Genomic DNA, 27,039 nt, shown 5'->3' on the forward strand with positions numbered 1-27,039 from the left:
GTACAGGGCCTATGACACACGGGCTGACCCCGCAGTACAGGGCCTATGACACATGGCTGGCCCGGCAGGGGGCGGTGGGCCTCCCTCTCCTAGTCAGCACCAGACTCCCCCATCTCAAATCACTGCGGCCTTTAGCGATGACGTAAAGGGGCGTGGCCGGGAGCGGCCATCTTGGGATAAACCCTGCCGTAGCGACCCGCCCACCCGCCTGACGTCACGCCTCAGCCCGCAAAGCCGCAAATTCCACCCCACGGAGGATTCGTTGTTGCCTGATACTGGGACCCTACCCTGAGCCGCCCTCCTATTAGCGGAACGACCCATCTGTCAGGCCTCGGGCCCGCCCCCCTCCCGGTCAGTCTAGGCGGAGGGGCGAGCACGTCATTCGCTGCCGTTCGGGACCGGGAGTGAGGCGGCCGCTGCGGAGAGACGCCGGGGAGCGACCGAGAGCGGCCAGCGCAGCCGCGGCCAGGTGAGGGGAGGAGAATCGGGGAGGAGGGGGGTATGTGAATATTAATGAAGGGGGCGTGGTCATGAATAATAATGACGGCGGGATCATATTATGAATTAGGAGCCCTCGTAACTATTCCTAACGGTCATGAACGTTAATAACATCTGGTGTTCGTTAATGCGGATCAGGGGATACGCTGCACAGTGTGACCCTGGGTAGAGGGCGCGCCTATTAACGAGGGATGGCTCACGTATATTCGTAAGCCGGCCTGTGCATATTAATTAGTTGGCGTGTATAACCAGGGCTAATTATTAATATGACTGAGATTGGCTCAGTACAGGGCCTATGACACACGGGCTGACTCCGCAGTACAGGGCCTATGAAACATGGACTGACTCCGCAGTACAGGGCCTATGAAACATGGACTGGCCTGGCAGTACAGGGCCTATGAAACATGGACTGGCCTGGCAGTATTAGTCTACAACACAGGGATTGGCCCAGTAATACAAAGCATATTCATGATGGGGGCCCTAGATGCTAGCCCCTGGCTGCATTGGTGACCCATGCCTTGGCAATACCCTAACTAGCTAATGAGGAGGGGAGAGTTCATGGCATGAATGAGGAGTGGTTCATGTTCCTGTTGCGAGGGTGCAGGGATTATTGGCCTGGGCTCGGAGGTGATGCTTTAGACCTGGCAAAACATCACTGTTTTTTTTTTTTTTTATAACAGTGATGCTTATTTTTAAGCATTTTTTTTTTTTATCGATTTCAAATGTTCACAGGTGTGAGATGGGGGGCGGGCACAGGCCGTAACTCGTTAATGACAGCAGTATTGAGAGTCACAAAGTCAAAGCTTTTGAACCATTAAAACACACATTGTCAGCATCAGAATACATAAAATAAATATCCTTACATAAAGCTCTAAGAAGTTCCCAAGCAGTGTTCTCAAAGCAGATGGCTTTGCCCATCTGTTCATTTTGATCATCATCCAGGGGAATGTTTATTGGCTGTTTGCCCAGTGAAATCAACGTTTCCCGATAACGTTCTGATTCTTCCAGGCCTACTCATGTCCATTGGAAGGTGCTGGCTGGGCAGTGGCGGGTGCTGCCCTTGGCTGGGGTTGTGCAGCCTGCACCCAAGGGTGGCCTCAGTGTGAGAACTTTCAGGAAGCCCCTGCCCAGCAGCTGTTAGGACAGGACAGTAAATCTGTTTGAAACTCTTGAGTGCTTCCATAGGGCCGAATCTCAGCCCTTGCTCAGAATTTGAGTGACCAGGCAGTGCACAGGGAGATCTGCAGGGGATGGGGGCGGTGGGCAGGGAATCCTCCTCCAGGCTCAGTAGCCCAGGCAGGAGCTGGGTTAGTGGCTAGTGGATCTGCTTAGTTAAGGATCCTTGTCCCAACAGCTGCTAGCCTGCGGTTTGTTGGATTTTCTGAAAAGCCTTGAGTTTGCTTGGGTGCAGGCTGAACTGCCTCAGCACACAGGGCAGCAGCCCATCTCCAGTCCATCCCACCCCTGTCCACCCAGCATCTTCTTATGGACATGAGTCTCTTTACCCCTCCCACATGAACCCTTGCACTGTGGAGTACAGGGAGCCCATCCAGAATTCAGTTCTGCAGCATATGGGGAATGCAAACCGCCAAGTGTGGTCCTACCGCTCTTCTGCTCTCCGTAAAGTAGAACTTCATCAGTTCTGCTGCAGCCATGGAAGGAGTGGGGCCAGGATTTGTTTTCTAGTGTGCGTTTGTGATATTCTGTACCATGGGGGAGTGTCCTGGAACCCCCATATTCCTCATTTTTATATAATCGTGCTCTTACCTTACCTTATATGTATTGGGAAAGGTTATGATCTGCTGAAAGTCATTTCTGTATCCATATATGTAGGGTGACCAGATGTCCAATTTTTAAAGGGACAGTCCCATTTTTTGGGACTTTTTCTTATATAGACGCCTATTATCTCCCATCCCCTGTCCCGTTTATTCACAGATGCTATCTGGTAACTCTACATATATGTATATCATTAATGTATATGAAGTTATGAGAATTGTGTTGTATGGTTGTCACTAAAACATTCTGTAAGTTGGGGAATCAGCCAGATATTAGCTCCCCAGAGGCAACAACAAGAAAAGTAACCAACACTGGGGCAGGGTGTCAAACAACCTATCAACAACCATTGTCCAGTAAGGGAGCTACAATGTAGTGACTCATGTGCATGAGGCCACACCAGGGGAATTGCTCAACCTTGCCTGGAGACTCAGCAATGCCCACCCAGACATGCCTGGACTTGGGTTTTCTAAGCACATGGACTGAGGGTATAAAACCAAACACAGGGGGCCCATGCTTGGCCTTTCTCCTTCACCTACCTATGCTGCAAGCAACAAGGACACTCTGAAGACTCCAACAGAGGAGACTGGCTCAGATTTCAAGGGTAAAATCTGTGTACGATGAACTGCAATATCCAGTGGGGTGAGAAAACTGCTTAATCTAGATGTTGCCCAGTCTAATTAGATTGAGAGTTTAGACCAGGGGACAGCAACGTTTGGCACGCGGCTCGCCAGGGTAAGCACCCTAGTGGGCCGGGCCAGTTTATTTACCTGCTGACGTGGCAGGTTCGGCCGATCGCGGGCCCCACTGGCCGCGGTTTGCCATCCAGGGCCAATGGAGGCGGCAGGAAGCAGCGAGGGATGTGCTGGCCGCGGCTTCCCGCCGCCCCCATTGGCCCGGGACGGTGAACCGCGGCCAGTGGGGGCCGCGATCGGCCGAACCTGCCGCGTCAGCAGGTAAATAAACTGGCCCGGCCCACTAGGGTGCTTACCCTGACGAGCCGCGTGCCAAACGTTGCCGACCCCTGGTTTAGACTGTGTGCTTATATTTGATTTCTTTGGGTAACTAACTCTGACTTTTTGCCTATCGCTTAATTTCACTTAAAATCTCTCTTTTGTAGTCAATACATTTGTTTTACTGTTTATCTTTACCAGTGAGTTTGTATGAAGTGTGTGGCAAATCTGCTCAGGTTTTGCAAAGGCTGGTGTATATCCACTTTCCATTGATGAAGTGGTGAACCAATTAATAAATCTGCATTGCTCGTCTTGAGCAGTGCAAGACGGTATATTCCTGAGGTACAGTGTTGGGAGCTAGGGAGATTTGGCTCTTTTTCTGTGTGATTCATGAGTGGCTCTGGGAGCATTCATGCAATCTAGCTGGGTGTTGGGTCTCCACATGTGGTTGTGCTGAGTGATAACAGCACCTGGAGGGGTTTGGTGCTGGTCACGAGCAAGGCATTATGAGAGACAGCCCAGGCTGGAGAGAGATAAGGGGGCACAGTGGTCCCACAATCCCAGGCTGCACCCCGGGGATCCCGTCACCCAATTTTGCCTCAAATATCTAGCTAACACCACCTCACAATGAATTCAGCAGCACTAGAAATTAGGCCTGGGAAATCATCTCAAGTTGAATTTCCTTCCTTTACTATCTCCCTGTGGTTTGTCTGCTAGAAGTTGTTGATATTTAACTTTGTGTGTTTGTATGGAAAGGTAGCTTGGGGATGGGGAATGTACAGGTAAAGCTTTGGTAGTTTGTTGATTCCACCGCATTGTAGATAGATGACTTCTTAGACTGCAGAGTTCTCCAGTAAGAAGGGTGAAAAGGGTGGTGGTGGCAGCCGGGAGGGTGGATTTTGATTCTAGAGAAGCCAAGAAGGGTTTGTAAACTGAAAAAACATATCTAAATCAGCATAGGTGAAGAAGGTTTGTTGGCAGCCTTAAAGAACAGGAGTACTTGTGGCACCTTAGAGACTAACAAATTTATTTGAGCATAAGCTTTCGTGGGCTACAGCCCACTTCATCGGATGCATGTAGTGGAAAATACAGTATGAATATATATATATATATACACACACGTAGAACATGAAACAATGGGTGTTACCATACACACTATAAGGAGAGTGATCAGTTAAGGTGAGCTTTTATCAGCAGGAGAGAAAAATAATTGTTTGTAGTTGTAATGAAAATGGTCCATTTCCGGCAATTGACAAGGAGATATGAGGAACTGTGTGTGTGTGGAGGGAGGGGGGAGAAGGGGGGAAGAAATAAGCATGGGGAAATAGTTTTACTTTGTGTAATGGCCCATCCACTCCCAGTCTTTATTCAAGCCTAATTTAATGGTGTCCAATTTGCAAATTAATTCCAATTCATCAGTCTCTCGTTGGACTCCGTTTTTGAAGTTTTTTTGTTGTAATATTGCGACTTTTAGGTCTGTAATCAAGTGGCCAGGGAGATTGAAGTGTTCTCCAACTGGTTTTTGAATGTTATAATTCTTGATGTCTGATTTGTGTCCATTTATTCTTGTACATAGAAATTGTCCGGTTTGGCCAATGTACATAGCAGAGGGGCATTGCTGGCACATGATGGAATATATCACATGTTGGTAGATATGCAGGTGAACGAGCCTCTGATAGTGTTGCTGATGTGATTAGGTCCTATGATGGTATCCCCTGAATAGATATGTGGACAGAGTTGGCAGTGGGCTTTGTTGCAAGGATAGGTTCCTGGGTTAGTGTTTTTGTTGTGTGGTTGCTGGTGAGTATTTGCTTCAGGTTTGGGGGCTGTCTGTAAGCAAGGACTGGCCTGTCTCCCATCTGTGAGAGTGATGGATCGTCCTTCAGGATAGGTTGTAGATCCTTGATGGTGCGCTGGAGAGGTTTTAGTTGGGGGCTGAAGGTGATGGCTAGTGCCGTTCTTTTACTTTGTTGGCCCTGTCCTGTAGTAGGTGACTTCTGGGTACTCTTCTGGCTCTAGGCTTTGAATTCGGTGACGCTGATGTAAATCTGGAGGCTCCAAGATGAGTAGATTCACTCCAAGTATATTCTTGTATAACTGAGATCAGAGTCTGGTCTAGGGGATATAGACTAACATTTGGTCTGGTTTTTTGTTTGTTTGTTTGTTTTTTTTAATCCTTTTCGTCATTTCAGGTTGATGGGATTAGATGACTGAATGTTTCAGAGTCTGCCACCTTGATATTTTTATGTACACACCATTAGCTTTAATGGGCATGCAGGGCGAAAATGAATCCCTTGATAGGTGTCAGAGCCCTGGTAAAGCTCCCCCTACTGGATACACACCTGGCTGCTGTATTTGGACCCACATGCTGGGCCTGTGTGCTTTTGAGCTCCTCCTGGTCACTGGGTAGACTCTAGCCACCATCTGTGGCATCTCTGACACACTTCCTGGTCACAGACGCTCTGTCTGGTGCCTTTTGGAAATGAGATTCTGTAGCTCATCTGCTCCAGCCCCAAGAATCCCCAGTAACTTAAGCACTCCTTTCCTCAGAGCTTCACTCTTGTGGGCACTCTGGTTTATAGTTTACCCTCTACAGGGACACGTGATAGTTGAAGCAAATGGACATAGACTTTGCAAAAGGATTTCTCAAACAATCACTGAAATGCCTCCACGCAATTTCCTGCCTCTGTTTCCTGATCACTCTTGAGCGTTCTTTGGGATTTCGGTCAGCGTCCGTTCAGGGTTCCAACTCCCCTTTTTCCTGGACCACACTTCTCCTGGTCAAGCCTCAGATGGTGCTCTGGCAACTTAGAAGGTCCCCTCTTTTTCCAAAAGTATATTCTGTCCCTTTTGTTCCTCCCTTTCAAAGTTCTCAGCCTTTGAGTTTTTAAGTGGCTGTTCTCCTTTATGGAGATTTTCCCCTCTTCTTCCTCTCAAGCTCTGGAGAGAACTGGTTTCATGTGGGTTGCAGCTGTCCCTTTGTGCTGCCAGGGCTAGGCCTGTTCATTTGCTGAGAGTCCTTAATGACTGTCTTGCTCAAAATTAGACACTAAGGTACCATTCCCTTCCTCCTTTGCATAGGACGTGTCTACTAGTCAAGATATTGTCAAGCAGGTTACCTACCTAAATAGTATGGGAACTCATGTTAACATTGGAGAGTCTACTGAATACAGTACTGGGGCTTTGTTTAGTCCTGTGGGTTGGGTACTATCTCTCATGAGTTACCAGCACCATAGGAACCAGGTTCTTGAGCCCTTATTTCTGAGTGCTTTGTCATGTCATTTTCCTTGGCTGTTGTTTGAATGACTTATGAAGTCAGTCTATAGAAAAAAAAAATATCAGCTGTTCTTCATTGAGACCCTACCTATGACCGATGGTTTTTTTCCTGTCATTTTCTATTGGCAGAGCTGGCTTCAGTCCATAAACCCATCAGAAAGAAATAGCATAATCAGTCATAAAGATTCCATAACCAACTTGTTCACTTGCATTTACTGATGTATTCCAACTCAGAGTTTTACATTAACTTGAAGCTGATTTAATCATTAAATCATATTGTTTTTTCCATTTGATAAGCCCCAAATTATGTTTGTATTGGTAGAAAGGATGGGCTCAGTGTGCAACTTACACTACATATTGTTTTTTTAAAATCATGTTTAATGTTCACATTTTTCTTCAAGTGTGTTGAATCTCTGCTTTCATAGAGTCCTAATGGCGATATTTTATGACTAATTTGATTATTCCCCCCCCCCTTCACGAAACTTGCACATATATGTGAGGAGTTTTTTCTATTCAGTATTGAGGTATTTCCCCCCCGAAATTACTTGTTCTTCCCATGCTTTTATCCTTTTTTCCTTTCTTCTTCATCATAGGATTCCATCACTTTTTTGAAAAGATGGGAAATGTGGAAAGCAGTTGCTACGAGAACCACCTGTCAAGGTTTCTTCCTGAGGAAAAGACAGATATAGATGGAGTATTTGATACCTTATCTGGGTCGGATGGATCCGGAGGAGTAAAGATTGGAAAAGCTACCATAAAAGCTGTAACCCTGGCAATGTTAAAGGCAAGAAAATCTGTCATGCTTAACATGTCTGTAATGTAATTTATTGAACAGTTTTCTAGAGAAGAAATAGAGATTCATGGGTAGTTAATTTTAGGTGTTGTTTCATTTTAATTGCATATTAAATATTTTTTTTTGAGGGGGAAGGATATATTTAATTTTTTTCTTACAGTTCAAGATTATTAATAAATGAGGTTTTTTTTTACTCAATATCTCTTCAGTTGCATCCAACTGAATAAACAACAGGTCTGATTCTGGTGTATCTTAGCAGCAATATGAATATGTTTTGCAGAAGCCAACAAATGGAGAGAATATTTCTCTTATCCAGAATTTATGGGTGTGTTGTAATTTACAGAATTTCTTGGCAAGTTGTAACATAAATAGATCATGTTTGGTTATGTCATTCTTGACTGCACTCACAGCCACTAATCTTCACCCTTGTGCTGAAGTGAGAACATTTAATTTTGCGTGATTAAGCCAAGGCTGTCTGTTTTAGCAAATTAACATATATTACACTCTGTGATTAACTTTGCATTAATTTTCTAATCAAGTAAAAGGAGGACAATTTTTTTTGTAGCATTTGACAACTTTAGTGTGACAGCAGTCAAATGTCTAAACTGAAGTAATATTAAAAGTGTGTTTTAATATACACTACAGAATAGGATCCGTTAAATAAGAGCTCAATGAAAAGGGGCATATGGTTTAGTAACTAGGATACTGGACTGGGAGCCAAGAGACCTAGCTTATCTTCCCAGCTCTGACACTAACTTGCGCTGTGAACTTAGGCAAGTAACATCCCCTCTCTATGCCTCTGTTTTCCCAGCTACCCTTTTGACTATATTATCAGTGTAGTCCTTGTCCACACTGGCGGCGACATTTAGGGAATGTGTAGCTACATGCAGCAGTGAAAGACTCTGCCAGGGGGAAGGTGGCTGGGGCAGTCTCCAGCAGCGGGAAGCTCCTGGAGCCTCTCCCCACTGCTTCTCCTCTGCCAGAATATCTTCCCGTGGCCAGAATCTTCGCTGCGATGGGGATTGGCTATAGCAGAGGGGAGCCAGAGGAACACTACACTGCTAACAATAGCAGTGTAGATGTGGCATGCGCTGCTTGGGGCATGAAGAGAGCCGTGTAGGGTATCTACCCTAAGGTTCTGGCATGCTTCTACTCTACTCGCCTAAGCTGTGCCTCGCACTGTACACTGCTCTTTAAACTCATGCTAGCTGAGCATGCAGTGTCTGTACTCTACATGCTGCCGTAAGTGTAGATCTACCCTTAGATTGTAAGGGCCAGTTTTTTAAAGGTATTTAACATCTAAAAATGTAGATAGATGCCGAGTGTGATTTTCAAAAGCACCTAGCTTCCTTTAAAAATCGGTGCCAAAGCTGTTCGGGACAGCAACTGTTATTCACTTTTCATTTTTACACTGCCTAGCACAATAAAGTTTTAGATGTTACCATAGTACAAATAATAATAATGAATGGACACGGTGAAGGATACAACAGACATTGCTATTTTGTGTCTTCTCAAGAGATCCATGGCCCTTGTAATTTAATGTAATTAGTTCTCTTCATACCATTCTAGAAAAGGATTTCAGATACAAACAAAGGTGTACATTTATTTTAAACGTTTATTAGGCATCCTTTTGGAAAAAAATTCAAATCTAATAAATGTCATATGTACCAGTGTGACAAAACAATGCAGTAGTAATGGTGGTGAAGGGAGCTGGGAAGCAAATAATTTTGCACTGTGAAGGTGCGACAGCCTTCAGGTAAGATGTTTAGCTAAGCCCTGAACTCCACTTAAAATTTACATCAACCTAGATGCGTCACCCAGGGATGGGAAAAATGTATACTCCTGAGTGGTGTAATTAAGCCCCCCCAACGCCTGGTGTAGACACAGCTAGGTCAATGGAAAAATTCTTCTGTCGAGCTAGTTACCAGTGCTCGGGGAAGTGGATTACCTATATCGATGGAAAAGCTCCTTCCATTGGTGCTAGAGTGTACAGCTGCCATATGCCACTAGCGGGTGTAGTGTATACGCGTAGTATACACGGGTCTACACTACACCCGCTAGTGGCATACGGGAGCCCTGCAGCTGTACACTCGAGCACCGATAGTGTAGACATGGCATAAGTTCCTGCTACTTGTCTCACTTCAAGATCCTATGGCACTTTTAGAAAACCTCTTGAACGTACCAGTACCCTAAGTGTCAGTCCCTCTCTTGATATAATAGGCTATAATGTCTAAGGCCGGGTCTACCCTAGAAGCTCTACACTGGCGCACCAATGCAGCTGTGCCACTGTAGCGTCTGGTGAAGATGCTCTACGCCAACAGGAGAACGCTTTCCCGTTGGCATAGTGTCAGTGTGGACAGCACTTGGGTTGCTGTAACTTGCGTCGCGAGGGGGAGGGAGGGTGTACTTAAGCCTTAGTGTATACCTGCCCTAAGACTGTGGGTTCCAGTTCTGCTCCGGCTGAAATCAATGGGAGTTTTACCATTGGCGTCAGTGGGAGTGGGATTGAGCCCTACATATTGGCTTTGCTGTACATATAGCGTGTGGTCCAGCTTCCATTGATGTCCACAGGAGTGTGGCCATTTATTTCACAGGAACGACTAGGAAGGGCACTGCACTGAAGAGACCTGATTCTGATCTCTGACGCTTTTACACCAGTGTAAGTACATTGCCTGCGGTGAAGTTATTGCTGTTTTACACCAGTGTAAATGAGAGATGAATTAGGCTGAAGGTATTGAACATATTATGTGAAGTGCCTTACATACTCTCCGGTAGGTGTTATGCCAGGGGAGGGCAAACTTTTTGGCCTGAGGGCCGCATCTGGGTATGGAAATTGTATGGCAGGCTATGAATGCTCACAAAATTAGCAATTCAGAGATATTCAAATAACCTCTAATTAATAAAGATACATTTTCGTGGAAATAAACATAAAACCTTACTTACTATTATAAATATACCATCATAACAATGTATTACAATAATTAAACTAAACATAACCCCTTTCCACGCCCTCTTTGATTAATGTGAACAATGCAGCTGGTCACCCTTTTTTAAAATGGCGTCAGAGTCCGGTGTCATTCTCGTTGTGGAAATCCGCAATACTGAGCTGAGATGCTGGTCAGTTAACTGGGATCTGTAGCGAGATTTGTTGTAATTCAGCAGGGAAAATGTTTGTTCTCACACATAGGTGGAGCCGAACAAAACAAGGATTTTCTGTGTCACCTTACGGATATTTGGGAGCTTTGTTTCACTCAAGGAGGCATAAAACTCGTCCAGTTTTTCTGAATTGTATTTTTCCTTCAAGGTGGAATCGCACTGGAGATCAGTGAGTTCCAGCTGTAATTCTTGTGGGGCTTTCTTGTAGTCAAATGACTGTGGGAATGACACTAGCTCCAGTGTCTTCTCTGTCTTCTCAAAGTCAGAGAGTCGATGAGAAAATTCTCCGTGCAAGTCACTCAAAATTTTGCTGTACTTTTCTCTCTGCTCTGGTGACACTCCCAAATATTTCACTGTTGGAAAGTAAGCAAACACTTTGTCCTGAATTTGTTTTGAAAACAAGACTAAGCTTTGAAAGCTGTCACGCTAGAATACAATTTGGGTACAAACACATTCTTTCCTTGCAGGTTTACATTAAGTTCATTTAAATGTGCCAAGGTAGCCACACCAAAAGCGAGGTCGCACACCCAATTTGAATTCTTTAATTCAGGGAAATCATTTTCTTTCCTCTTCATCTCCAGAAAAGTGTGAATTTCATCTCTGAGCTCCCAACTTGCTGCAATATCTTTCCTAGGCTGAGCCAGTGGACATTTGTATGATAAAGTAAGTCAGGGTGTTTGGCGTCATTGTCTTCAAGAAGGGAAATGAATTGCTGATGATTAAGTCCCCTCGCTCTTATATAGTTCACTATTTTCACTACTGTGCAAACAACATGATCAATGTCCAGGACATTTTTGCAGAGGGCCTCCTGATGTATAATACAATGCAGAAAAATCACCTCTTTATCAGGGTCGTCTTCTTTTACTTTGTCCTGAATTCTTTTGAAAAGTCCTACATTTTTCCCAGTTAAATTTGGTGATCCATCTGTGGTTATGTTTGCCAGTTTACTCCAGGGGAGCTTCAGATGTCCAAGGCACCCAGACACCCTCTCGTATAAATCCGATCCCTTAGTTGTGCCTTTCATTGATTCCAAAATTCCTCTGTGATTTCAAATTTGTCGTCAATTCCTCTGACAAAAATCAGTAACTGCTGTGTCCTTAATGTCAGTGCTGTCATCGAGAGCTAACGGAAACAATGTAAAGCCCTGTGCTTTCTTGTTCAACTCAGAAGCCAAATGTTCATCAATCACTTCTACATGGCGAGTAACAGTTCTTCGTGACAAACTAACGTTCTCAAACATGTTTTGGTATTCCGGGCACAACATGCCAGCAACATCAACCATGCATCTTTCAAAAACTCCCCTTCAGCAAAAGGCTTATTTTGTTTAGCAATTTTAAACGCCAGAATATAACTTGCCTTTGTAGTGGCTTCCTGAACTGCAGCTCGTCGCACATAAATATTTTGCTGAGTTTTTAAGTTCGTGGTGAGTTTCTCAGCTTTTCTTGCCCTTTCCTCAGTTGTTAAATTGCTGCCATCATTAGGATGTTTCGATGAAAAATGGCGATTCAAATTGTGCTCCTTAAACACCGCAGTGCTCTCCTGACATCAGGCATACAGCCTTCGACTTCACGTTTGTGAAAAAATATTTTGCGTTCCATTCTTTGTTGAAAACCCGACACTCACTGTCCACTTTTCTTTTTTTTTTTTCTTTTTTGCAGTGCTCATTTTTGAAAGGGAAAAGAAAATCCTAACTGCTGCCCTTATTTCAAACTGCTGTTTTACAAGATGGCAGGCACTGTGAAAAAAACTGGGCCCTCTCTCTAGCCTGGATTTGTTGGGCGTCAGTGCCCCTGACAATTTTGAGCCATGGCGCTGTATCCCAGAATCCATGTGGACAAGAAGAGGCAGGTGTAAATTCACCTGTAACTTTATGCCCCAGCCTCCCCCCCAAAAATGTTCTTACTGTTGTACTTTGAGTTCTGTTTGCACTGTTGTATTCATTAAAAGTTTGTATATAGTAAGGGATGTTACTGCGGTGTGGCGAGAGGACTTATGAGGTGTGTTGCGTGGGGGGCTCCATGGGGCGGTACCAGGGACTCCTAGGGGCCTTGCTGGCAGTGTGACACCAAGGCAGCTGTGCCACATGCGGAGGCACCCGAGTTAGGACGGGAGCAGCTGCGGCCCCTGGGCGGTTTCCCTCCACTCGAAGCTCTTGAGGGTGGGGCCATAGGAAAGTGGGAGGGGATTTGGCACGCTGCTGTGTAGGGGTGGTGAAGTCATACCTGTGCGATGTGGCGTTTAGCGTGCCAGAAGAATCTTCCCGGAAGATGGTGCTCAAAATGAACTGCTCATCACTGAGGCGGGGGCTGGGAGCGCTGGGCAGAGCATGGCAAGGCCCCGGCCCCGCTTCCCTGGCCGGAGTGCCGGGCAGAGCGCAGCAAGCCCCTGGCCCCGCTCCCCCGGCCAGAGCTCGAGGGCTGGATAAAAAGATCCCGCAGGCCGCAAGCGACCCGCGGGCCATAGTTTGCTCACCTCTGTGTTATGCTATGTAATCACATTCTGTTTTAGTGTATGTATATATTTTGTATATTTTAGTTATTTTATATACTGTGAAAGCTTCTCAAGTCAAGAGCCAGAGATCTCCTTTAATATTCTATGTCTATGATATATTGTATGAAGCTGTATAGAAATTAGACAGTAATCCAAATCTTACTCATTTTACTCTCATGATCAGTCCCTTTGATTTCTATTGTCCAGAGTCAGTGGACTCTTTACATGAGTAAGGTGAACTAGATTTGGCCCAATGATTGAATTGAATATTGCTCTGCAGAGTAAAAATCCTTCTAAAGGTAGTTACTATACATGCATTCTAGTTACTTTTCAGAGTTAATTATCTTGTCTGCATTTGGTTTCTAAGAAGCAAAATTAGACGGGGGGGAAATTTCACTTACTTATTTCTTTAAATGCATTTGTGAGCTATATTTCCAAAAAGAAAAATTGACCTAATACATTCAAAACTTTGGTCTGACTAACTGAGCCACAGATCTTTGAAACGGTGAAATCCTTCACTTGCATGTTTTCAACTTTCTCCAAGTTTTAGTTTAAGATAGTTACTATAAAATGACCCTGGCCTTTACATAAGAACTGCCATACTGGGTCAGACCAGTGGTCCATCCGGGTCAGTATCCTGTCTCTGGGAGTGGCCTGTGCCAGATGCTTCAGAGGGAATGAACAGAACAGGGCATTTTTGAGCGATCCAGCCCCTGTCTTCCAGTCCCAACTTCTGGCAGTTGGAGGTTTAGGAACTCCCAAAGCATGGGGTTGTATCCCTGACCATCTTGGCTAAATAGCAATTGATGGACCTATCCTCCATGAACTTATCTAATTCTTTTTTTAGCACGGTTATACCTTTGGCCTTCACAACATCCCCTGGCAACAGGTTCCACAGGTTGACTGTGTGTTGTGTGAAGAAGTACTTCCTTTTGTTTGTTTTGAACCCCTGGCCTATTAATTTCTAAATAACTAAAGGTCTTACAAAATTCTGCTGGAAACCTTGGGGATACTATAAAGTAGTTGATGAAGATGGGGACTGCCTCTTTGAGAAGTGATCTTCCATGAAGGTTTCACTCTAATATATATTAGTGGGATATTCAGTTCCTAACCAGTACACCTAAGCACAGATCAGCTGGACTGTTTTAGCTGCATATAGAAGTCTTGTTCTTCCTAGTAAAAAATCTGTCCTTAACTCTTCTTTCTCTGACAGGCCCATGTCCAGGAAGCATTACCAGAGCAAATGACCTCTAGGCTATACAATGGAATGAAAAGTGTTGACCTGACTGGGAAGTCACCTGAGTCAAGTGAACAGATTGTTAAGGAGCAGTTCATAATTTTTATGTCAGCCCTTTTAAAAGGCAACGTAGAAGAGAAGAGTAGCATAATAATGAGAATGATATCTAGTACCGAAGGGCCTGTGAAGGGAAAACAAATCCAAGAGGTAAAGGAAAAAAATCATTTGTGTGTAGTTTGTTTTTTGTTTTCTTAAATGTTTTGGGGAGGAAGTGGTTAGAGCCCCGGGCTGGGATTCAGGACTCCTGGGCTCTTTTCCTAGCTCAGCCACTCACTCACTCTGACCTTGGGCAAATCATTTTAGGGCCAGATTGCGTATGGCAGTAGTGCAGGTGTGCTGTGGGGATGGAAGTACGTAAGCTTTTTCCTCTCTGCCCCCCGTCAACCTGTCTCAAGAGTCAGTGGCTGCACTGGGAGGAGCATATAGACTGCTCCCTCGAGGCACACGCAGGGTTCACACACCTAAAGGGGGTGTAGAGTAGCCCAAAGGGAGAACAAGCTTCACAAACAAACGGGATGATGCAGCCCGAGCACTCTCAAGTTCCTCTGGGGGCAGTGTAGCTCCACTTCACCCCCAATGTGGGCTAGATTGTAAATTACACTGCCTGACCCTCTGTTTCTTCTCAGTTTACCCATCGGTAAAAGTTGTTTAATAGTTACTATACCATGGAAGGATGTTTGAGAATTAAGGTTTATACTTGAGATCATTGGGGGAAGGTTGTTTAACAAATGCGAACTATGATTATTTATGAAATTTAACTATAGCAGACAGGTGTTATTAATAACATTTACATACGTCAGTGACGTCCATATCACCCAGACCACTGCGATAAGCACCGATTAATGCCCTTGTGGGGTGCTCTGTGGTCTTCTTGGCGATTTTCTTTTAAATATGGAATTAAGGTTGTAATGGCAATGTTATGCCCTTTAAGTTCACAGAGGATCTGATCACCTCTGTAGTTCACGTACTGAGCTACAGGAATCTGCTGAAGGGCTGGAATCTGGAGAAGACTCGAGATCCTGCCAGTGGAGTAAAGGCTCTGGTTTCTCAGCTGTTATCAGAACTGAAACTTGAAGGTGAGCAGTGAAAATACTGAAATAATTTATGCCAAAATGGTGCAAATCTTGCAGAGTCAGCTGTTCTTGTAAGATATTTGCTCTCTCTGACCCGGAGTTAGAAATTCAGATCAAGAACCAAAACGAGAGGGTTGAATTCAGATCTGGGGATTTTAATTATCCACCTACACTTCCTGATGGAATCCAGGAGCAGTTTGGATTTCAATCTAATTTGTATTCATGCAGATTTATAGCTATGTGTTTTATCTCATTAGGCCTCGTCACCATTGTAGAATTACTTGGCTTTCAGTTGATCGGTATTTTGGTGCATTTATATCCATTTATGGCAGTCTTTGCTTCTGCTGGATGAACAAGATCATGCTTTGCTACGCTACGGTATTAGATCTTTCATCTTTTAAAAGCCATCTGATCCATTATAACTGAGACATCATATTTCTCAACCATCTTTCCAACACAGCTAGAGGCTGTCCCAAGTTACCAAGCGCTATGCCCCTTTCCAACGCATATGTTTACTGAATCTTGCGGACAGTATTAGCTCCTTCCATATGCAGTTTAATATTCAAATAATGAACAAATGTGACTAAGTGTTTCCACTGTAAAAAATTAGAAGGCAGGTAATTATATACTTAGGGGAAGATATAGACTTGGATGCTATAAGCAGCTTTGCAGATTCCTTGTGAGAAATGTACAAGCTACCTTGTGTTAACGTGTTCATTATGTAGATGGGAAGAAACTCGTGGGACCGCCTCTGATGGATGCCATGTGTGATCAAAGTACCATTGAGAACTGGGTGTTCCAAGTTCCACAGATCTCTACTTTCCTCAGTGTTATTGTCAGGCAGGGGCTCCTTGTCCTGCATTCGCTCCCAGATCACGCTGAAGACCTAGTCAATTTGGTTCCAGAATGCAAGGGCATCAAAGGAAGAAGATTTGTTAGTTTTCTGGACATCCCATCCATCATATACATCAACTCCCAGCTACCCTCGGAGCTACAGCTCAAGTGGAGGCTTTTGTTTTCTTCTCGGGTTCACGGAGAAAGTTTTTCACAGCTGTGTGGGCAAATCGTAAACAAGGGTCCCTGTATATTGGTCTTAAAGGACTCGGATGGATATATCTTTGGTGGGTTTGCATCACAATCATGGGATGCTAAACCACAATTTCAAGGTAAGAATTTCTTTATTTTTCTGCAAAAATCTCATGGCTTAGAGTAGCAGCATGGCATGTGTTAATGAAGACTTTATCAAGGGAGCGAAGGGGAAGGAACTCTTGCAAGACCATTGAATCTGTTCTCTTCCAAATTTTAACATGTGGCTATCTTTTGACTTAATTTCAAAAGCTTATCTGTCTCAGTGGAAGAATAATTTGTTGACCCTGTAGTTCTTCTCCACTCCCTATTTTCTGTTTTCTCATATACAGAGTTGCCCATAATATTGGTAAGACAACATCCAGTAGATGAACCCTTACAAAACACAGTTTAATCAAACCATTCTTTCTTTCATTTATTGATTCCCTTAGAAAATGTCTCTTCACCTGCTAGGTTGATGCTCTAACAAGAGCAGAATGTAGCCACACTGGTCGTTGATGTGTGGCTCATCGGTATCTTTTGCATTCCATGTTGTTTAGCAGGAATACCTTTCTATATCCACTTCCCGAACTCAGGAATTTTACTGGGTTAACACATATTATGCTTCTCTAAAATGTAGGAAATGCTTGCTTCCTTACATTCAAAATGAAATTATAATTCTGTATGTTGGTAAAAACCTGGCTAGTTCCTCTGCCTTATTGTGAACTCAGACCCAATACTGATGGTTGCTTTACAGTTTGTATCTGTTATTCATTGACAATTTTTAAATCCACAGGACTTACTGACCACAGAATAAATACCCTAGAACAAATGATCTTTGCAGTTCTACCCACAGACTTCACTGGAGCTCCATTGGTGTAAATGAGAGAAGAATGTGGCCCACCAAACTTCATTATGCAATAGATTAAAATAAATGTCCACTAGATGGTGGTCTTACATTTGTTTGGCTGTTGCTCTACATAGTAAAAAATACAACACACACACACACACACACACACATATACACACAATACACACACACACATATACACACAATACACACACACACACGGCCAAATTCTGCTCTGTGTCACTGGAATGCCATTGCTGAAGCTCAGCAGAATTGGTCTTACATCTAACAGATGGATATTTCTGTATATGAATAGATGGATATTTATGTTCCTGTTTAAAATACAGCAACAAGGGGTTCCCCTTGGATCTAAAAGCTCTCACTCATGCTAGCCGAACCCTTTATTTTCCCTTTACAAAACTTGGGCAGAGGGGACTTTAGCTTTTGAATTAGTAACTGAAGAAAAAATATATACAAGGTAACATTTGAATATGATTTTTGTGTTTCTCTCACTCCAGCAGGTTAATTTACAAAATATATTGCCATGCCAGTTGCTAATCATGTGGGTTAATGAGTGCCTTTGGGTTGGTTGGAATTTGAGAGGAGAGGATTTAAAGAATTTTAAATGGCCAAGTTATTTTCTTTTCAAATGCAGCTTGCCTCGCGCATTATCACAGTTTTTTTCTGGTGAGAATTCTTGCAACAGTTCTTTAACACTTGCCTTTAGAGAACAGCAACAGAGAGTCCTGTGGCACCTTATAGACTAACAGATGTATTGGAGCATAAGCTTTTGTGGGTGAATACCCACTTCGTCAGACGCATGTTCTCCCTTAGAGAACAGTTGTGGCAGACAGGTTACAGAAACCGGTGGCATCTTATTGCAGGGGACACTTTTTAACTTGTAGATATTGAATCAAACACTCCTTGACCTGATAAATTAGACAGGAAAAATGAGATTTGATAAAAACCTTGGTGAAATTTTGCAGAGAAAATTGATTTGTGAGAGTAGAAACTCTGTTGCATTGACATAATAGATAACTTACCCTGCTGAACATTCTCATTTATTAATACAACTCTCTAAATTACATATTTGCTCATTTTACTCCATATTACTCATTTGTAAAACGTTATTGGTTTTAATTAACCTTTCAGTCTGGGTCCCTTGCCAACTGTTCAGTAGGGAATTATCCAAGATATTGTTTCACATTGTTAGTTCTGAGTTTCTTAAACTCAAGGGGAAATGTTAGCTGGGGTCTTGATTTGGCAAAGTACTTAAGCACATACTTTGCTGAATTGGGGCCTAATTTGTGAAAATGTAGGCCCTGATTCGCCAGTGTCTTGTACTGTGTGTAAACACACCTGTGCAAGATAAAGGTAATATGCTACATGCTGCTTAGATGGCATTTTACACTTCGCTTATACAGGTGCAAATAAGAGGTGCAAGGCGCTGAAGCATCAGACCCTTAGGCCTAATCTACATACAAAACTTGCATCACGCTTAACTAAAAGTGTTTTTTACGTCGATCAAGCTGAATTGATACATCCCAGTTGTAGATAGAACCAAGAGTGTCCACACATAGGGGTTTGCACTGCTCCAACTAAATGGATTTAAAAACTATGTAGGTGAACCCGTGCATGTTTTGTGGGTAGCCCGGTCCTTACATTGTAATCAAACATACCCAGGATCCCTAGATTCTGCCCTCATTTATAGCCATGCAATCCCATTGCTGTCTGTGGTGCTGTGTAGCTATAACAGAGAACAGACTCTGGCTATGTGTCTTGACGAAGCATCAGTACTGGCACTGTTGACATATCAGCGCTGTTTCTGAACCGTTTTGCTGCTGCTTTTTGGGATCTTGCTTTCCTGTCCTATTCATAAGTAAGTCACACTTTGTCCATTGTTTTGTCTCCGACACTTTACGCTGCTGCAATTTATAGGTGACAACAGATGCTTTTTGTTTTCCGTTTCTCCCTCTCTCGCGGTGTACACGGACACTGGATACAATGACCACTACATGTATTTGAATCATGGGCAGCAAACTATGCCAAATGGACTCGTAAGTACTAAGAAATGACAGTTTGGAAATCAGATTCGTGGCTGGTCTTTGAAAGTGTCTTGTGTATTTGTTTCTGCCTTTTTAAGCTGACATATTTCATGTGCTATGATTCTTAAAGGAAGTTTTCTCCTTGTGTATTAGCTCAGCGCTTTTACTGTGAGGATTTCTCACCTTAATACGTTTTCATTCAGAGTAAAGATGCCAGTTTAGCTGATTATTTACAGCTGATGTTCATATTTAAACAGTAAACTGTTTAGGGTAAAATCCATTTCATGCATTTCTAACCCAAGTAACTTGGCTTTGCGCAGGTGAAGTTTCTGGGGGAATTAAGGAGTGGAATTCATCCTCAGGTTGGGAACAACATTCAACATTGGCATGCAGCCCTCCGGATGCTGCCACTCCATCCTATTGGCTGGAAGAGTTGGTTGCACATGTCCACACCATTTACTTGGTGTTAGATTCCCAAGACCTGCGTAATTGAAGATCCATATGACTCATCCTTAGTCTCTTCTCACTGCCACGCTCCACGCTGGTTTATGCATGGCTGGCATAAAGAAACCCCCATCAAAAACTATGTACAAGGGTTGTACAGTCTGTCTCTGTGTGACTACCCCCGGAAGTTCTCTGTTCGGGGTCTTACAGGTGGAGAGGACTTTGCATGAGTCCTCAGCACCATGGTGGATTTCAGCTATTTTAAACAAGCAGGCAAATGTTTTAAGACAGAATGTGTCAGCATTGCCTCAGTAGTTACTTCAGTAATCACTGCATCCCAGTGAAATCTTGCTTTAAAGAAAGCCACATCAAATTGTACTTGTTGCTTTAAATGGGAAAGTCTTGGCTAAAATGGGTATCGCCTTGTTAAAACGGGCATGTTGTCAAACAAACAGTAGCTGTTAGACTACATAGCGGGTTACATTTCCAAAGCAAGGTACAGCTGATGTGGCTGCAGAATTGTCATGCTCCTGTAGGACATGCAAGGTGGGTATTGTACAGATAGTTTGCACACACAAAGGTTCAATTTGGATATATAAACACAAGCTGATTTGAAATGCCCCATTTTACCAGCTTTGGAAATTTGGCCATAAATACTGAAACTAGCAACTTACAGTCTACCCCTGAGCCTTGGCCTAGTTTCTGGTTTGTGTGTGTTTAATAAGTATTTAATGTGATGATTTATTTCACAGGGCATGGGAGGACAGCATGATTACTTTGGGCTCTGGATAGACAGTAACTATGGGAATGGACACAGCAGAGCGAAACCTAGGTGTACCACCTACAACAGTCCTCAGCTGTCAGCTAATGAAAACTTTACAATAGATGCCATGGAGGTGTGGGCAGTGGGAGATCTCCCAGAAAGCGCAGTGGTAAGTGAATACAGTGTTTCAAAAGCTGGCAAAATTAACCTACATGTGTAGAAACATACAACAGAGAATATATTTAACATATTTCTACGATGTTTTAAATATGTTGACTTTTTGTCCTAGCACCCATTGCTATGGCAGCTAAATACTTTCTGAAATTTAAAACACATAAAGTACATATGCCAACTGGAACAAGAGGCATAAATGGAGTAAACCACGACTACTGCAGCTGTCTGTATGAAACATTGGCTGTGCTATTGTAATCCTTTAAAATAACTCTATGATGCTATATATTTGAAGCATGTAAATATCAAAGAGGGAGTTGGGATCATTTCGGGTGTTAAAGAGAAGGGAATCAAGAGAGACATAATTCAGTCAGGGATGCAGGAAATCTCTGTGGGACTTGGTTTCAGTAAGAACAAGTGGGGAAGGTCTTATTGCCTAAGACATGCATAAATAAACTTGTATGAAAGTTTCTCTGCTCCTGAGGCCAGGTTGGGAAATCTGTCTTTGTACAGTAAATTTTCCTCAGGTGTGTGTGTGTGTTACATTGTCTATTTTACGCAGCTGATATTTTCTTTTCACATTATGTAAACATGCCCAGAGGCAATACAGTGAGCACACATCTGGAAATAGAAACAGAACTAGTCTTTTAGGAAGACTGTCAAATTGTATTTGAATCACTTAAAAGTTCACGTCTGCACTTGAAATATTGGGTCAGATTAACCAGTATATTCTGTCTGGTTTGTGACCCAAAGCAACCATAAACAGTAAACTGGCCTGCTAAGCCAACCTTACAGCTGTCTTGTGTCACTGGAGCGGTGCAAAGTAGTTGGTATATCCTAGTGAATCTTTTCCGTTTACATGCACCTGGGAAATCATCATAACAATCTTTAAAACCAAACAAGCAGCTTATGGATATTCAAGCTTAATTTACTTGTGACTTGACCTTGTTGACATTTGTGATGACATTTTAAATTGCCTTTTCGATTTTGTTTAAGATAAAGGGTAAGAAGAGCATCCTGGATACAGACCCCGAGGCTCACGCCTTGTTAGAAATGTCTGGAAAAAGTCGTCAGAGCGATGGTTTGCGAGAGCAGACTGAAGATGATGATGACAACTAAGATGACCCATGTGACTTGGATTGTTCTGCCTGATCCCATCAAGTGCTGATATTTCTTGGACAGGATATTTTGTCATCTGTTTCCACTTGTATAATTAGCTGAAACAAAAATACAGTGTAAAGAGTACTAGTTTAATATAATTAGGTCCAGGAAGATGTCATGACTGCAGATGGTTTCTTTTGGAAGAGTGGGAATTTAGATAGCTGTCTAAGTCCTGGTTGTAGCTGGAAATAAATGTAATAGCATTTGCAATAGGTTCATTTTCCTCTCTGCATGCAGATATTAAGTACAAATATTATTATTGCTGCTTAGTCACATGGAGTATTAACTTTTACTGTATATAGAATTTCAAAGATGTCAAACAAGCTTTTGATATCTCAGCTGAAAATAATTCCTTGCATGCAATTAAATCGGCTTCATTATTTAAATGTCTATGCAGTGTACAAGTTGTTAACATTTTAAAATGGGATCTGTAGAACAGTCCAGTTCAGCCTTTATAAAGGGTGTGCTTCATTTGCGTTGTTGCTGTAAAAGCTGCTTCAAATTAGGATCTATTTCTAAGCTTAGCTTTTCAGTAAATTATGGTATATAGATTGTACACAGAAACCTAGAACTCTGGATATACTGCATCCACTTCTGCACTGACTTTTGCTAGACTTCATTTGAGTGAAGTTTCACTTAATTAATAAGCCAGCACAGAATTTGGCCCTTTGTAAAACAGCCATTCAGGGATTCAACCACAAAGACTTCTATCAGTGGGTCCAGTCCTGTGGTTCTTACTCAGGCATAAGTCCCATTGATGTCAATGGAAATTCTCTTGGAAAATGCCATCAGAGGTAGTCTCGCTTGAGACTGGAGTGCGCGATTACGCCATAAGGAGCCATACAACTAAAAACCTATACAAATGTTAGAGTTAATGTCTTATTACAGATTTTGTTACAATGAAATCAGTGATCACTAATTTTTAAAAAAATATTTTGACCTCTGTTTAGCTCCTTCTCTGTTATTTACAACACTCGTCTGTGCTGGTGAGTAACTACAATCAATCAGTCACATTCAGGGCTTTTTTCTACTAGAATCCATTCATAGCTATCAGTATTTCAGTACTTTGGCGAGTAAATTACATAGCTAGAGGGTTAGCAATACTCAAACAAACCCACTTCTACTGAGAACTAGAATTTTCGCCCCAGCAAGTGACATGGGGAATTGAAAATCAGTATTGGTATGTATGACTGAGGAATCTTTCTCCCAGTAAAGCAGAAGATCACATCAAAGCATCTTTGTATTAGACTGGATTCATTGTCATATAAAGGGTCTAGGTGTTCACTGTTGACACTGCATGGTGCATAAAATATACTTTAACAGTGTATATGATCAGGGTCCAATCAACTCTAATGCCACCCTGAAAGTATTTTCTGGTGTACCCTTAGCTATCTGATGCTTCTTCATTGGGTGCCAAAGTAGGACATTCAAATTAGCTTGTATTTATGTCTTCACTTTATAATGTGAGAAGTAGGTGGTATTCATGATTACTATATATAAAATTATTGTTGAAAAGGGAACATGGACAAATCCCTCCTGCTGTAGACCCTAGTAATCATCTATGCATTTTGTACCCTACCCATAATAATGGTTAGCGTATACGTGGTACCTATTCATCCGTATAGGTTGGGAAGACTAAGCTAATATTGTGTGTTTATCTAAATGATCAAGTTAGGGTCCAGAGTCTTTACTCAACACAGAATTTTGAGCACGTTAATTATACTGAACTTTTTACACAATTGTTTTCTTCTCTGAATGTTTTTATAATCATTTTAAATGATATGTAACAGAACTGCTGTACAAGATCAATTAATAAATGTATTTGGTTCTTTCTGTAACAGTTTTATTTTACATCCTGCCTCCTGAAATTTCCCCAACAATTTCAATTAGCTATTATTCTCTGTCTGTACTAGACGATTGTGTAGTGTGACTGAGCGCTGTTAAAATAGCTTCTGGGTTCCACCCCAGAGATTGCTGCATTTTTGGAATCTTTTAGAAGAAGTTTGGTAAGTTATCTATGGGATTTTTTTTTTTTTTTTTTTTTTTTTTTGCAGTTTTTAAGCAAACCAGAGCCAGTTCATAGTTTATGGTAAGCAGGAACAAGTGGAGGCTATTGTCACCAAAGAATAGCTATTGTGGTTGGTTGGTTGTATTTAATTTTGTTAAGTGATTTGCAGAAAACTGCTCTTCACCAAAAACTTAATATCTGAAGAGCTGACTTGTCTTTGTTGGAACTAGGGCTGGTATTGTCAAAGAAATTCATGTTGGGCAACATCCTGCTGTAAATCAGCGTAGCATTTGACTGCATTGAAGTCCTGTGATTTGTGACCTTTGAGGAACTGGGCTTTTTTATCTTTAGCTCAGATCATATAAGGTGAAGGTGGTTGGTGGGGGAGAGAGAAATGGAACAGGGTGGTGCTCGGAGTGAGTGTTCTGAAGGAGGATCTATTTACAGACTTGCCCAGCAAGACGATGCTGACACAAGGCACTTCCTGGTAAGTGAATAAGGAACTTTGGATGTTGTAATTGCTGACAGAATGCTTATGTATTGCAAAAGTTGTATTCTGCCACACTAACCTTGCCCAGCCCAGCCCTCTCAACCCTGTTTAAACAAAGAGAAAGAAAACTGCTTTATATTTTAGCAGTTCAAAAAAAAACGCCTCATACATCAGCAAGTGTAACTTTAACGAAGAGAGCAAACTTATAGATGGAGTGATGTTCCAAGAAGTGTTTCAGCAATATGTTTTGTATGGAAATGAAACTCCCAAGTTCTGTAATTACATAGAATCTTATGGGTAGAAGGGGCCAAAGGCCCCTCTAGTCTAACCCCCCTGCCAAGATGTAGGATTTGTTGTATCTAAACCATCCAAGACAGATGGCTCCAGCCTCCTTTTGTAAACCTCAGTGAAGGAGATTCTACAGCCTCCCTCGGCAGTCTGTCCATTGTCCTTGTTCTTGCAGTTAGGAAGTTTTTTCCTGAGATTTCATCTAAATCTGCTAAGCTGTAGACATGGGGTGCAGAAACGGAACATGCCAGTGTACAAAACAAGCAGTCCATTTGCAAGTGAGTATTTTGTCCCCCTGGTCTTGTCTGTCAAGCCCAAGGCTGTTTCCCATGCACCACTGCATTCCAGTGCAAGGATGTAGAAAGGAATGAGCTAGCAATGAAAACATCTCCTTTTAGGTTTTCATTGTTGTTCTGGGTTTTAATAATGCCTCCCTCTCACCAAAAAAATTGTGCACCTTATCTACTAGCCAGCAGTAGGCTGTATGTTGTGGGGGAGGGATAGCTCAGTTGTTTGAGCATTGGCCTCCTAAACCCAGAGTTACAAGTTCAATCCTTGAGGGGGGCCACTTAGGAATCTGGGCCAAAAATCAGTACTTGGTCCTGCTAGTGAAGGCAGGGGGCTGGACTCAATGACCTTTCAAAGTCCCTTCCAGTTCTAGGAGATAGGATATCTCCACTTTTTTTTTTATTTTATTTAACTCACAACCCTTATCCTAGGCTATGGTAAAGGTCTTTGAATGATGAAGGGCAGTAACTCCTAGGTGTGTATAACTGTTGTTCCATGGTGCTCCATCAATGTATTTGGCCCTGCAACACCTAACTAATTTAGGAGCCTAAATCTCATTTTCAAAAGGGATAGAAGCATTTAGGAGCCTAAACCCCATCAACTGTCAATAGGATTTAGGCTCCTAAGTGCTTAAATCCCAGTTAAAAATGAGATCTAGGCTCCTCAATGAGTTAGACATTGCAATGTTGAGCACAGCAATGCTTAACTATCTTTACAAATCCGGCCCACAGCCTGTAAATCCAAGAAGCTTTTGAGCTAAAGATTCCTGTAGGGGTGTGAAAGAAGATGAGCAGTGCTGTGTCACAGATAGGCCTGTTGGGTATCTTGCTTTATTACACTCCCATCAGGTGAAGACAGCTGAAAGGCTTGGATGCTGCAGCCTGATGGGGAGGATAAAGTAAAAACAAGCCCCCTTTAAATCCCTGTTCAGCAAGGTACCTAAGCATGTGCAGCTCTTTAAAAATGAATGTAAGTAGGCCCAAGCGAGGCACTTGCTTAAGACCTTTGCTGAATCAATGTTAGCTGGTCCCAGCATTCACCAAGGGAAATGGGATAAGGTGTCCTGGTAGTAAAGGCAAAAGAATGGAAAGACATTTTTAAAAGTGGAGGGAACTGCCTAAGTCAGGGGTGGCCAACCTGAGCCTGAGAAGGAGCCAGAATTTACCAGTGTACATTGACAAAGAGCCCCCCCCCATCAGCTCCCCACCCACCCCCGCTCCCAGTGCCTCCCACCTACCGGTAGCCAATCAGCATCTCCCGCTCCCACCCCCATCCCCACCTCCCGATCAATTGTTTTGTGGCATGCAGGAGGCTCTGGGGAGGAGCGAGGACACTGCAGGCTGAGGGGAGGGGACGGGGCCTGTGGGAGAGCCAGGGGTTGAGCAGTGAGCACCCCCCGGCACATTGGAAAGTTGGCACCTGTAGCTCCAGCCCTAGAGTTGGTGCCTATACAAGGAGCCGCATATTAACTTCTGAAGAGCCGCATGTGGCTCCGGAGCCATAAATTGGCCACCCCTGGCCAAAGTAATAGCAAGATTCTCCCTCAGACAATTACTAGTTAACTTTTTAAATCCAGATTTTATTAACAAAAATCCTTGTGATTTAAATAAACAAACATCAGCTGTGTGCAGTAGATCGTTCTGTACAGATGCATAGCCACATTGCGCAGAGTGACAGCTCCAGCACAAACGGACTGGTCAACGTATTATGAAAATATATATAAATCTGTGCAACAGAGGTAGTGTTTACGCCCCAGGGCAGACCGCTTGAAATAGCCTGGGTCAAGAAAGTGGCAGGAATATTATCTGATATGGGAAGGGCTGTCAACCTAGGATTTGCACAGTCACAGAAGGACGCATTTGAATTACAAAATGGCATTTAATTCAAAGAACATTTTTTAGAGAAGTCTGTATCCATTATACTTCATGAAGATTCTTCACTTTCTTCGTTCTGCAGCAATGCTTTTCACACACTTTGATGAGCTCCGACACAATAAAAACTGAAGACGAGAGGCCAGTGAGAAACAACAGATCTGCCCAGGAGTGAGGGAAGAAAGAAAGGGGAACACAGTGGGTCAACTGCATTTTTGTGCTGGGCAAGAGTATTCAGATAAGGCCCTGTCTATATTAGAGAAATCTGCACCGATGTAACTACATT

The 27,039-nt window shown here is 42.9% G+C and overlaps 2 protein-coding genes across 3 annotated transcripts in view; one reads left to right on the top strand and one right to left on the bottom strand.

The window, feature by feature from the left end:
* Positions 1-214: 214 nt before the first annotated feature.
* Positions 215-23,646, top strand: MEAK7 (MTOR associated protein, eak-7 homolog). 2 transcript variants are annotated; one of them, XM_034788348.1, is made up of 8 exons: positions 215-469; positions 7,094-7,284; positions 14,153-14,383; positions 15,168-15,312; positions 16,035-16,475; positions 19,163-19,281; positions 20,466-20,645; positions 21,644-23,646. In XM_034788348.1, exons 2-8 carry the CDS (start codon positions 7,117-7,119, stop codon positions 21,764-21,766), a joined length of 1,407 nt encoding a protein of 468 aa, XP_034644239.1. In that variant the 5' UTR covers positions 215-469; positions 7,094-7,116; the 3' UTR covers positions 21,767-23,646. The 2 variants fall into 2 exon arrangements, with proteins under 2 accessions (XP_034644239.1, XP_034644241.1); XM_034788350.1 differs by lacking the exons at positions 215-469; positions 7,094-7,284 and adding an exon at positions 9,909-9,952.
* A 2,836-nt stretch (positions 23,647-26,482) lies between these two features.
* ATP2C2 (ATPase secretory pathway Ca2+ transporting 2) overlaps positions 26,483-27,039 on the bottom strand; it is a 45,805-nt gene continuing 45,248 nt past the window's right edge. Inside the window, exon 27 of the mRNA XM_034788813.1 lies at positions 26,483-26,914. Within this exon, the coding sequence (XP_034644704.1) occupies positions 26,799-26,914 (116 nt within the window). The 3' untranslated portion in view covers positions 26,483-26,798. The remainder of the gene's footprint in view (positions 26,915-27,039) is intronic.

The sequence above is a fragment of the Trachemys scripta genome, chromosome 13, assembly GCF_013100865.1.
Source record: "Trachemys scripta elegans isolate TJP31775 chromosome 13, CAS_Tse_1.0, whole genome shotgun sequence".
Taxonomy (NCBI): domain Eukaryota; kingdom Metazoa; phylum Chordata; order Testudines; family Emydidae; genus Trachemys; species Trachemys scripta.

Bases quoted from the DNA above. Each gene is read 5' to 3' on its own strand.
- MEAK7 (XM_034788348.1), top strand. From the start codon at position 7,117: ATGGGAAATGTGGAAAGCAGTTGCTACGAGAACCACCTGTCAAGGTTT. The intron at 16,476-19,162 runs GTAAGAATTTCT...TGCAATTTATAG, and splicing joins TGCTAAACCACAATTTCAAG to GTGACAACAGATGCTTTTTG. The intron at 19,282-20,465 runs GTAAGTACTAAG...TTTATTTCACAG, and splicing joins AAACTATGCCAAATGGACTC to GGCATGGGAGGACAGCATGA.